The sequence below is a fragment of the Balaenoptera physalus genome (genome assembly GCF_965194825.1).
Source record: "Balaenoptera physalus genome assembly, chromosome: 16".
Classification (NCBI taxonomy): Eukaryota; Metazoa; Chordata; class Mammalia; order Artiodactyla; family Balaenopteridae; genus Balaenoptera; species Balaenoptera physalus.
This window is the reverse complement of record NC_138898.1, coordinates 30,949,431-30,962,242: the sequence shown is the minus strand read 5'-3', so window position 1 is coordinate 30,962,242 and position 12,812 is coordinate 30,949,431. Positions and strand designations below refer to the sequence as shown.

Sequence of the window (12,812 nt, the reverse complement as noted above, 5' to 3'; positions counted from 1 at the left end):
CCACAGCTTGTTCTTAACCTTCCTCCAGAAAACAAAAATGGGCTTGAAAATAGTACTCCCATCACTAAATTTAAATGTGAATAAAAACTGGTATTGGTAGACTGCCTTACTGCCTCCTCAGGCCTGCCCCCAACCTGAGCTGATGACAGTCCCAGGCAGGGGGTTGGGGGTATGTAGTATCCTCACTCTACAGATGAAGCAACAGAGCTTGAGAGGCATCATGATGGCGGAAGTCACACAGCTTGGGTGTCCGAGCCAAGGCCAGCCATCTGTCCTGCCTTCCTCCCTGCTCTCCTGCTGTCTCAGCAGTAATGCCAAATCTGATAAGACAGTTATCCATTCTCCTCCTCCTGTGAAGATCTTGTCTGCTATATACACAAGGCCCTGAGAGCTCTCTGGAGAAGGGTGTTGGAAGACCTACAGCCACAGCACTGGCCACAGGACACCAAGAGCCACGTGTCCTGTCACATAACCTAAGAATACTGGGTTACGTGTTATAGGTTAAGAAACAGGTGACAGGGAGGCAGGTCAGCAGTCTGGACAAGAAATGGTGATGGTTGAACCAGGAACCCTGGAGATGGACAGGGAAGCAAGCAGGGAGGAGTTCAAGCTTTGGGCAGACTAAAGTGTAACAGACCTGGGTCCCCAGCCAGACCTGACCACTCACCAACAGCATGGCCTCAGGCAACATGGTTACTGCTCTGAGTTTCTGTTTCCCTATTTGTAAAGTGAGTAAATGGGATGATACTTGGTGTCCCTGGGCACTGGTAAGTGCCCAAGAAGTAGTGGTTGGAACCCAGCATCTGGCTTTGAAGAAGGCTTCTTTCCAAGCAGTGGAGCCTAGCCACCTGTCAGAGCAATCCTGCCCCATCTGCACATTTTCATAAGGTTAAATTCAGTGACTCTTGAATAACAACATTTTGTAAGACAAAGACAGACACTGACAGAAGGACAGTGCCAAAGTAAGGGGCCCCAGGAACTGCAAGAAGCATACTACTGCAGGCTGTGCCATGGTTTAAAGTTTCCATGTTATGAAAACTGGAGAAAGGAGAGCCCCAGGGCCTGCCCCAGGGTGCGAGCAGTCCCTTCAGGGGCCCTGCTGCTGAGCAGGCAGAGCATTCCCTGCAGAAAGTCAGCCCCTTGGCATAGCACAGAAAATTACATTATGCTCAGTCTATCTGGTGAGAATAAACCTAAGTCAGACTGTTCTGATGGACTGAAGTAAAGGAACCTGCCTCTTGCTTTCTGTCTTCTCCCATCTGCCCTCCATCTTGAAGACACGTGACAGGAAGAGCAGGAGATTCTTCTTCAGAAGACCTTGCCCATTCGAGCCTGTTTCTTTCACTTATAGAGTTGTGGGGCATTGGAAGTACCTTCAAATGGCTGGGCCTTGGGGGCCTGCACTTTATTGGCCTGGGAGAGTCCTTAGCAGATACTTTGCCTCATCTGTGAATCTGTCTTTCAGCTCTGTGCAGTGTGCCTAGAAGACTTCAAGCCTCGAGATGAGTTGGGGATTTGTCCATGTAAGCATGCCTTCCACAGAAAGTGAGTATTGGTGTGGAATTATTTAAGAGGACCTGAGTTTGAGGCACATTGACCAACTCACTTGTAGGCTTGGGGCAGTGCCAGACAAGTTTGATGGCTTCATGACTGGTTTATAATGCAGAAAGCTGAAAGCGCCCTACAGGCTGTTTTTTGTGTGTGTGTGTCTATGTGTGTGTGACATTAGGAGGGATCAGGGTGGTGGAACGTGAATACCAAGGCAGGACTTCAGGCAGAGCGCCAGACAAGCCCACATCTCCTTGGAGCCCAGGCTATAAAGAGCTGTTTCACTGGAACTTTCCAATGAGAGTTTCCTTTCCTAAAAACTTATTTTAATCAAAACCATAGTTATTTTAAATCAAAATAAATACGTCTGAATGTAAATAGTAGTGTGGGACCATCTCCTCCCACTTCCTACAGACATATTTAATATTCCCCCTTCTCTTGCAATTTTATGTGTTTTGTATTTCTATTAGAAAACTTCATTTCTCCTCCTTCCCACCACCCTCTTCAATGTACTTCATTCTTTAAGAAGTCATGTATGACTGAGGGTATAGCATACTGACTGTAGCTTCTTGGAAAACTGGAGTCTCTGGTTCCTCCAGAGGGTGAAATGCATTCTCCACCCAGTGGTAGAACTCTTCGGGACCTGGCTGTTCACTCCAGGCCCCACCTCTGAGCAACAGATATGTTCAACACGTGAGGCATGTGGGCAAGGGGTGCCACGAGCATGGGACTGACATCTTCCTTCTTGTGGTGTCTCGTTCTGCAGGTGCCTTATTAAGTGGCTGGAGGTTCGCAAAGTGTGTCCACTGTGCAACATGCCAGTTCTGCAGCTGGCCCAGTTGCATAGTAAGCAGGACCGTGGACCCCCACAGGGCCCCCTCCCCGGGGCAGAGAACATTGTATAGCTCATCACAAGGATCAAACTGTTGCAGGAGCCAATGTCTGCGTGGAGCCAGGAGGAACACAAGCAGCCTCTGTGTTGGCTGCTCTACCTGGGGCACCAGCTGCCGCTTCCTTTGTCTAAATGAAGAACTCTTGGGCCAACTAGGCTGGGAACCGAGACTTCTGGGTCTTGTGACAACCAAAGTATTCTGCACTACCCCATGCCAAGAGAAGAGGAGTAGATGAGCCTGCGGGTTTGGTTCAAGAAACCTCATGAGGGTCTCTTGCTAACTCCATTGCACTCTGTCTCCAGACACTTATCTCCATGTCAAGGTGAATATCAAGCAGAAGGGATGATAAACACAAGTGTTAGAGAAGGGAACTGAGGGCAGGTCTTTAAAGCCACCCCAACCCTGACCCTGTGGACACATGAGCTTCTATGCAGACCATGCATGCCTTTGCAGCAGCAAACCCTCCTGGCAGCCCCTGAGCCAAGTGAAAACAGTGGTTACCTCAGCCCAAGCACAACCGGCTGCAGTGCCAGAGGCAGTGCCAACAAGGTTTTTCACGTTATGTCCCTTTGATAAGGCCATCTTGGAACCCAAGGGCTTTGGTTACAAAAAAGCAGCAGTACCCGTCACCACTGGTCCTGCCTCAAGTTCACAACACTTGCTTATCAAATCATCTAAGCTAAAAACATTAGATGTGCTTGGAAAGGTCTGGTCAAAAGCCATTTCCTCTTATTTCCCCTCCTACTCACCAGTGAGGCACAGCCAAGCCGCCATCAGGAGCCCCAGCAGGGGGTGGGCCTCTGAGCCCATGCTGTCGCTGTATGACCTGGGGGCCTCAGGGTGCTGCCCACATTCCCACATATGCAGTGTGGTTCCAGCGTACCTGCTGGTCTTGGCCCACTCCCTCAGTAGGAAGCTGCTGTAAGCCCCTCACATGGCTCCAAAGAGGAGCATCTTACTGATAACGGCCAGTCCTCCTGGCCCTGCTGAGCTGACAGGAGGATGCTAACCCCCTTGCTTCTCCCCATCCTTCTCTCTCTCTTCCCTCTCTTGCCCTATCTCTCTTTCTACTCAAAAGAAAATGCCCATCGTTGACTTAACAATTTAAAGTATCCCAAATAAGATCCCTATGTAATTCTGAAGCCAGGGAAACGCTAGAAATTGTGAATAGTTTCAGGAAGCTCCTGCAAGGCTATTCACCATTGGTGCATGCTTCAGTATTTGGACTTGGATAACTAATTGAAAGTGTCTTTATAGCGGAGAAATGCATGCTGCTCTTTGGCTCTTTCTGCCCAACTTTTCTAGAAATGACTCAGAGTCCAGCAGGATTCATGACTATTTTATGTTAGCTATGTGAAGCAGCATTGGGTCCGATAGAAAGTTCTCTTTCACAGCCCTGCTCTCCGCCTCCCTCCATCATAGGGGTGGGACTCCTCATCAACAGCTTTGCCTCTCTGCTCCATCCCACAAGTGTGAGTGGGGGCAGTTTCTCATTGGAAATACAGCCTGCATGATATGGAGAGAGTGGAGGAAACTTTGCTACTCTGTTCATGGCATGTCTCCAGGAATTTGCTTGGAATCCAGCCTCTACCGTCTTAGAATGGGCGAGGGAACCTGTCCTTGGCTCAGGTGGCTGGGATCAGATGAGGAGGAAAATTCCCATTAGCCTAGAAAAGTGCTGGGCAGAATCCAGTTTGGGAAATTACAAATCCAGTTGGTCAGAATTGGCTGTACCCTACATGTGACCTATTCGTGGTATGCTAACTGGACTGCTTCTTTAAACAGGGCAAGGGAAGTGTGGAATATTTTTATATGAAAGCCTTAGTCTGTCTGGCACCCATGAAAAGAAGTATTTGTACACTCCTACTTTCACCCTCTGTTTCTGCATTCTCTATTTTGTAGCACAATAGAGTTGAATGCTGCAAAGCACCCAGTTTATAGTGAAATGTTTTCAATGACCAATGTTAGAAATAGGCTTACTTTGGACTAGCCTCATTAATAGCCAACACTCACCATTTTCACATAATGGCTTTGGGACGAATGTCACCTCTTAGTTATGGGGTTCCAATAGGAAATAGAACTTTTCCCTTCAAAGGAGGTATTCTTGTGTTCTATACTGCAAATAATTTCATCTCACAGCTTTTGTAGGATTGTAGCCTTTCAGTGCATCAGTACCAAGGAGACAGCCTCACGAAGTCCCTGTATTTGTAAGGAAGCAAATTAATTCATCTCACAGTGCCACAGCTAAAGACCAGTTGGACCAGACATTCAAAGCCCATCCATTAGAGGAAAGCTTGAGAGTGCTGTGCGCTCCCCACTAGGCACCATCATGGGTCTGCTTTACGCCATGACCTCAACACTTGTGAATGTGCAGGGCTTTTAAAAACCCAGCTCTTCTACTAAGGTGGGGCTTGACACTGGAGTGGTTAAGAGTGTTCACTCTGCTTGTACTCATCTTCCCTTTCTTGGCTTGGTGTCCTTCTATTGCAGCATGGCCAGTGTCACCTGCAGTAGTTATTACTCTTAGCAACACAGTGTGAATGTGTTTGCTCCCCACATCTGGGTCCTCCTCCAGAACGTCCCTGTGCTGCACTGCTGTAACTGAGGACGGCCAGGGTTTATGTCTTCCTTTAATTCTGATTAAAATCACAGTTTTATGTGAAGGACAAGGTCAAATCTCCATTCAAAAAAAATTATTTTTAAAGAACAAGTTAAGGATCCCTTAATACTCTTTGATCAAGCTCACACCTCACAGTGAGACCAGTGAGGCTGCCCTGTCCAAATCTATCTCCATGAGTTGTTGACCTTTTGTTAATCTGTAGACACGTGAGGACTCTGGTCTGCTTTTGGGCCACTGGCAGGTAACGTGATTTTTTAACTTCATCTTAATGTGTCTTAAGCAACTCAGAGATTGGGTGTTGCATGCTATGGGTTAGTGGAGCAAAACTCAGCCTCAACTGGACTCTATGGGTGGGTGAATCATTATCAAGTTGTTACTAGGGGTACAGCTGAATTCAGCTGGCTTTAGGAACAGGGAACAAAACCAGCCTGACTTGATTCCTGGTTAAGTAGGCCTAACATGCTAGTTGTCATCTGCTGCTTTTCTTTGCCACAGTGATTTGGTTAGGCCTATCCCTAGTAGTTAAGGCCCTAGCCAAGGAACAGGACAAGACAGTAATGGCCAGATGAGAGCAGGTGGCCCATGGGGAAGTCTGGGCTGAGGGATACAGGGGACCTCACACCATTGCCAAATACCCTGTTCTTGACAAAGATCCTTTCCCCAGTGCCTAGCCCCTCAAATCCATCAAACGAATGACCTCACGCCCTGTTCCTTTCCACATTACCCATTCCAAAGCCTATCATCTTCATGGCCTGGTCCCATTCTGCTAAGCTACCCTGAACGACTGTAGTAACTGTTTTTCTGAGAGGTTTTCTGGGAATTATGAAATGCACACGGGGAGGCATCTCCAGAGCTCTGAGGAGAAAAGGTGCTCAGCTTGATTTGAATCACCCCCTTGCCACTCACTAGCCACGTGCCTTCCTGCAAGTTAGCCTCCCAAAGCCTGTTTCCTTATCCGCCCACCCAGGGATTGTAGTAAGGGTGTCCCCACCAGCTCTTGTGGGGAATTGGCCACCATGTCTGGAGCCCAGCAGGCAGGCCTAGTGTCATGGGGGCTGGTGCTACTAGGTGACATCATCATGCTGGCCACATGGGGCTCCTCTGTTGTCCCGGTAGAAACCACCTCAGCAGAGAGCCTCCTGAGATGTAAAGGCTCTCCCCTGGGTCCCAGTTCACCTGGCTCCCTTCCCTTTCCCCTTTTGATCTTCCTTAGTCACTTCCATTTACCTTTGCCCACGGTGCTTCCCAACATGGTTGCTCAGTGCTGAATATTCCTTAATTTTTTGAATAGGTAATCCCTTCAAGTGGTTCACAAATCATAAACAGTTAAGTCTTCCTTGCATCCCTGACCTCCAAGCAAGCCAAGTTTCTCACCCCTTGAGCACCCACTATTAGTTCCTTGTGGATTCTTCCAGAGATTATTTATACACGTACAAGTACACACACATGTACATGTGCGTGGGGTGTGTGTGTGTGTGTATATATATACACACACACACACACACACACACACACACACACACAGTTGACCCTTGAACAACACAGGTTAGGGGCGCTGACCCCCTGTACAGCCTGTGCATAACTTTACAGTCAGCCCTCCATATCCGCGGTTCGGCATCCAAGGATTCAACCAACTTTGGATTGTGTAGAATGTATTTATTGAAAAAAATCCACATGTAAGTAGACCTCACTTCAAACCTATATTGTTCAAGAATCAACTGTGTGTATGTGTATAATTTTTTTTTCTTTTTTACTTGTGTAATACCAGACAAGTATATTCAAGGAACATTCCTAGTCATGTGGGAAGAACCATCCCATAAGTCAGAATATCTGTAAAAAGGTGAGCCCAGAATTGGGGGATGTTTCTATAATCACATTCCTTTTGAATAAGGCATATTTTCCACTGAGTGCAGCATGATTAAATTCTAGTTTGCTATCCCAATCAAACTACAATCCCTCCCTGACCCTAACCACTGATGCCCAAATAACAAGACAGCACAACCAGTTTCCAGCCTATCTTTCTGAGTCTGTTGCGGGACACTCAAGAGCAGGCTCCATAGCCAAAAGCAACAGCACAGTCCAGCAGCTTCTGCAGGAGCCTGGACAGGCTGCAGCCGTGCCCCAACCCCCCAATCCAGTTTCAAGTGAGGACCAAGAGCCCAGCAGTGACGTCTGGCTACAACTGTCATGGTTTCTTAGGCAAGCCCATCTTTTTGAGGTAGGAGTTTGAGAAGCAGCAGTAACTGAAGGCTGAGGCATCCTTCTGTTTTGTGGGGCAGATGTCTCAGATGTTGCTAAGCAAATAGGTGGTCAGCTGCCTCAGCATTAACAGCAGATATGGCTGAACATTCATGTTCAAGTTCATGAACCTACTCCCTTTCCCTTCCCACTCTTTATGAACACACTAAAAAGAAAATGTTCCCATAGAATTTCTCCTCGCCCAACATTTTTTCCATTCAACAACAGAAATTATCCCACCAACATTTTCTTTAAAAAAAAAAAAAAAAAAATTTAAGTTCATTCTTGCCCCTGCAGGAGATCCAGGTTAAAGCTGCTTCCTCCAGGCAGCCTTGGGGGGAGGGGCATGGACTTGTGGCTCTCATTCCTCACCCACCTCCCTGGTATCCTGCCACACAGAACAGCAGCCCAGGGATTCCCTAGATTAAAAGTGCAACTTGGGCCCCTGACCTGAAACTTGGAAAGGAATCGTATGTGAAACTCCACTCTTCTATCATTTGATGAACCTCTTGTCTTTCATCATTAGCATTTAGGAATTTGAGTAAAGGAGATGAAAGTGTCTAAATTCTGGCAGAATTTACAGTTGATAACTGGAAAATGCTGGGTCATGTTCGTTTAGTAGATTAACAAAGGCTCCCACGTGCCATGGAATGTGCTTCCATTGATTGGGAACATGAGGAAAACAGAGGGGCTTGTTCAGTAAATGTTATTATTCCAGTTCAGCTTCAGAGCCTAAATTGTTGTTGCAAGATGCAGAGTTTTATTCCACTTTTAGACCAAGCATCAGCACACTTGGCTTACCAACCCAGTGCTCACTTCTGTGGCTATAGTGTCGGGGCCTCCCTGCTCCAGGGACGTGTACCTACATTGTGGGCCCCACCAGTGTCAAGGGACTTGTCTATTCTTCCATGAAGCCCCTCTCAGCTCCCTGGGCCAGTACAAGCCTGGCGGACCCTGTGTCTCGGGCCAGGTGCACACCATCCCTCCATCCACCCCTTCCCTCCCAGGCACCCCCTGCTAGAGCAGGAGAGGCAGATGGGGCTAGTGTTAGGAAGTCCTTCCTGGTGACAGCTCAGTCTTCCAAGAGTGTTCCTGAACTGTCATCTCTGGGTCTCTTGACAGATCTTTGCCAGAAAGAGTGGATATTAGTCCTATAGTTTTAAGCCCATTGGGGTTTATTCACTAGATATCATATAACTCCCTCAAAAAAAGGTTTATGAAATGCTGAGCCTCAGGTTTCATAGACATGTTTGTACACTAAGAATTATTCAGAATATTTTTAAACATTCGCAGTTTTTTGTAAGCTATATATTTTTGTATATTTAATTGCTATTTTAAAATTTTAATGCATTTTGCTAATTACTCTTGTTTAAAAAATAAGACATGCATGTAATTGACTTAAATGTAAATAAAAAGCAGATTTTAAAAATACTTTGTGCTGAGCATGTATGCACCCTTGGTCACCCACATCCCACTTAAGCCCATGTAGCAAGAGCTGAAGAGTGGCTCTGAACAAACAGAACTGGTCACCAGCAACAGGTGATTGTGACAGAGGAGCCTGGCTTATCTCTTCCCATGGTGTGGGGTGCCAGTGGGGTGCCAGTCACGGGTGATGAGTGGAGCACCAGGCCACAGCAAGGGAGAAGGCAAAGAGGCCAAGGACCCCCTGCCACCCTGGCCTCAGTACCACAGGTGTGGCTGGACACAGTCAAGCAGTCTCCCAAATGTGGACACCAGTGCTCAGGAGGGCTGCAGTGGTGGAATTGGCCCACACCTCACCCTCTAGCTATATCCCAGGTCTGGAAATACCAACTATTCTGTTGGGAGGAGAAAAAAACATCTCCTGGTCCAAAGCCATCCTGTGGCAGCTACTGTTTCTACTCATCAACCCTCACTAGGACCTCTGCTGCTCAGTTTTGGCCCCATAGCTTCAGGGAAACTGCTCCCCCTCAAGGCCATGCATGACCCTGCAACCAAATCTGTGCCACCTCTGAAACCTCTTCTTAATGCAGGTGCCTGGAGAGCTCCTCTCCCCTCAAGTCTCCTGAGCAACAGGCCCCCTGCGCTAGTCCCCTCTGACCACTCTTCAGTGTTCTTCGCAGCCCTTTCCTTCTCTGCACATCTCTTGTTATTCTCACTCTACCTTGGGATTCACTAAATTCCCACCTACATTTTACCCACCTACATGCACATCATTCTCAGGTCTCTGACCTAAATATCCAGCTACCTATTTGGCATCAAAAATCAGGCAGCCCAAAACCAAGTCTCCCCACCAAGCCTAGGTGCCCTCACAGAACCTCCTTCCCCCGCTTCCAATCTCCACATCTCTAAACTCAACCCTCTAAAGCATCTCTCTCTACCTGACCATCCACTGCTCCCATCTTGGTTTGACCACCTTCCTTTCACACCTGGACCATGATCACAGCCACGACCACCCCCACTGCCTCTAGTAGGGGAGTGTGGGATGGGACCCTCAGGCTAGTATTTGGAGGGCTGACTGGAAGGGATAACTGCTGAGATGAGACAGGGCAGTGGCTTAGACCAGGGTGGTAGCTGTGGTGACGAAAGACTGAGTTTACATGCATCTCACAAACTGGAGGTAGTGAAATGGCAGGAAACTGGGATAGGATGCTGGCGGAGGTTCAGAGGAGAGGATGGAGACATTTCTGTGTAAAGATGGCCTTGGAGATACAGAAGAGAAGGGAAGGGGGAAAGGGGAAGGGGAAAGAGGGAAGAGAAGGCAGTCAATGCCTTGGGACTGGAGCTCAGAGGCAAGGGCTGGGCCAGACCTGCTATCTTAGAAATCAGAGTCAAGGTGAGTGCTGATGACTGCTTAAGGAGATCAAGGATTGAGCCTGAGGGCTAGCAATATCTAATTATCTTCAGTGGAGAATAAATTGGCAGAGACAAAGTGGCCTAGGAGATAGAAGGAAAAGCAAGAGGGGTCTGCAGTGTTAGAACTGAGGAAGATGAGAACATGAAATGTCCATTAAATTTAGCAACGAGATTCACTGGAGTAAAAGGATGGGCTGAGCACAAAGCACAAAGAGAAGTCACAGAAGCAGTTTCTCAAGAGCAGGAAGTGGTGAACCCATGGAGGTGGAAGGCGACTTCAAGGCACAAGAGGAAAGGGGGCTCTGCCGGATTCTAGCTGTGTGACTTTGGGCAGGTTTCCTCCTCTGTTAAGTTGTGGAGATGACAAGGGCTGCATGACACGACCCACAAAAAGCAATGGCACAGCCTCATGAGCACAGTAACTGCGGGGAGAGCAGGTGGGACCCCACAAGGCCTCAGAGGTCAACCTGGGTCTCCATGGGCAGCGAACGGGCTCACACTGGCTCTATTCCTCGGCCCAGAGGAAGCAACCAACCTCTACCAAGACTCCATCTAGAAACCTGTCTCTCCTCAAGCAGCCTTTTCAGCCTCCCACACGCAGCCCCTCCACTAGATCCAACTGAGCCAGCCTCCCAGGCAGTTTCCAGCAAGCACAAGGCAGGGAGCAGAAGGTGGGAGAGCCCCGCCCTGCTCTCCATGAGCTAATCAATGGACACCTCAATTCCTCCCTTTCTACTAGCCTGAAATAACCAGATTCCCCCCACTCCTTGAAAAGCTGTAGATACTGGCAGCCCTCTTTGTCTGCTTTTAGTCTTCCAGATGTGCTTTTTCTACTAGCTTACTCACTTCCATCACATCAATTATCCCTCCACTATCCAAGGAAATTCTGCCCAGGGGAGAAGTCCTTTCCCTCCAAACAGACCTTCCCAGGATCTAAAGTGTAAACAAGCTGGAACTGCCCTTCCAAAAGCTGCTTAACTGTTAAAGTTACAGGCACAGAATTAACCTGCCCAATAAGTCTGTAGAACCTTGAAACATGTTTTTCAATACGTTCACACAAGCTAAATGCACACCAGAGTTAATGCACAGAAGATGATCTCCAAGGCCACACTGACAAAATTGTGATTAGATTATAATACATAGTATCAACAGCTTGCCTTACATTTAGCTAGTTCAACAGGACACAAAACCACAGCCCGCTGAACACAGAACAGCTCTCCTCTCCTGAAGTGGCTCCACAGAGTGATGCTGAATTTCAAAAATACACAGCAAGTTGAACAAAGATATACTGAAGAGCAACTTAAATACAGAGAATTCTCACCGACATGGACATGGTCCACTTTTTTTTTTTTTTAATATATATCTTTCCTTACTGGTTATTAAGATTTATCTTGATGACTTAGAAAAATACATTTGTCCTTTATCGCTTTGATTCAGGTAGTACACAATCATAAAACTGAGTAAGTCTCTTAAAAAAACAAGTCCACAGATCCCATTGTGGAAGGTTCCAGGAACCCCTCCCCAGGTAATCAGGGGATCTTCAATAGCTCAAGGAGTGCTCCGACAGCTCCAAAATAACCCTGAAAAAAAAAAAGAAAAAGAAAAAGAAAGAAAGAAAAATAAGAGCAATTTTCCTTTGACTTATTTAAATTACCATAAATATGATTACAAGCATTAAAGCCAACACAGTTCTTAATTCCTGACACCCATTTCCTGACTCCCATTTTGCTGAGCCCAAGGCCAGCCTGGGAGCAGAGAAGCTCTGCAGAGCTCCTAGGCAGGGGGGGAGGACACTCTGGCACATCAGACCAGAGCCCACAAGTGGCGATCCACAAGTTATGAGGCCCAGAGCGGCCCAGTTACCCCTGGTAAAGGACAGTACCTGGGCCGTCTCCTGCGGAATGAGGCGGTGAGAAGCAACAGGGGCCTGGAGCATTTCCAGACAACTCTGGGATGAAGGGAAGATGAGACATGAAGTGCAATGAAGGAGAAGCGGGGACAGGTCACAGAGGGAGAGGGCTGCCTGGGCTGAGGGTGGAAAGAAGGGGGTGGAATGGGTTCACGACTCGCCTGAAGAAGGGGATGAGGGTGGCAGAGATGTTGATGTCCCTCCCACACATCCGGTCACACCACCCCTGAGTGAACAAGGACACAGGAGCAAGAGATGTGGAGAGCAAGGAAGGGGGTTCCATACAGGATGTGCAAAGCTGAGGTGCCCCTGGCAGCCAAGCAGCCACACCCAGAAAGTCACCGGATGTCTGGATTTGGAGTGGGGCAGCAGTCAGGGCAGTACTGGCAGAGGTGAGCAGCAGAGAAGTGGACAACAGAACCTTCAGGCAACGTGCAGAGAAGGGTGAGGACAGAGGAGCAACATCTGAAGAACAGAAGCAAATGAGGGGAAGGCAGAGGCAGGCATGAGACAGAGAAGCAGCAGCTGAAGGAAGACATTACAGGACCATCTCCTGAAGTAAGCAATCAAGGCCAAACACAACCAAGACATGACAACCCAAACACGAAACCTAAACAAGGATTAAATATAAAAGAAAATGAGGCAAAACCCATACTGGCAGAAATCAGCAGGAATCAGAGAATAATCGTACAATGATACAGAATCCATCAAGGTCTCCAAAGGATGCAATCAGACAGTAAAGTACTGTAAGAAAGAGAGAAGTGACTGA

At 47.7% G+C, this 12,812-nt stretch overlaps 2 protein-coding genes across 12 annotated transcripts in view; one reads left to right on the top strand and one right to left on the bottom strand.

The window, feature by feature from the left end:
* The window catches only part of RNF24 (ring finger protein 24), a 169,114-nt gene extending 160,384 nt beyond the window's left edge, over positions 1-8,730 (top strand). For all 7 annotated transcript variants that reach the window (XM_082431926.1, XM_082431925.1, XM_082431929.1 and 4 more), the window contains 2 exons: positions 1,466-1,545; positions 2,315-8,730. In XM_082431926.1, the coding sequence (XP_082288052.1) occupies positions 1,466-1,545; positions 2,315-2,453 (219 nt within the window). In that variant the 3' untranslated portion in view covers positions 2,454-8,730. The remainder of the gene's footprint in view (positions 1-1,465; positions 1,546-2,314) is intronic.
* The window catches only part of PANK2 (pantothenate kinase 2), a 32,149-nt gene continuing 26,892 nt past the window's right edge, over positions 7,556-12,812 (bottom strand). For all 5 annotated transcript variants that reach the window (XM_082431907.1, XM_082431905.1, XM_082431906.1 and 2 more), the window contains one exon: positions 7,556-11,714. In XM_082431907.1, coding sequence (XP_082288033.1) covers positions 11,664-11,714 — 51 coding nt within the window. In that variant the 3' untranslated portion in view covers positions 7,556-11,663. The remainder of the gene's footprint in view (positions 11,715-12,812) is intronic.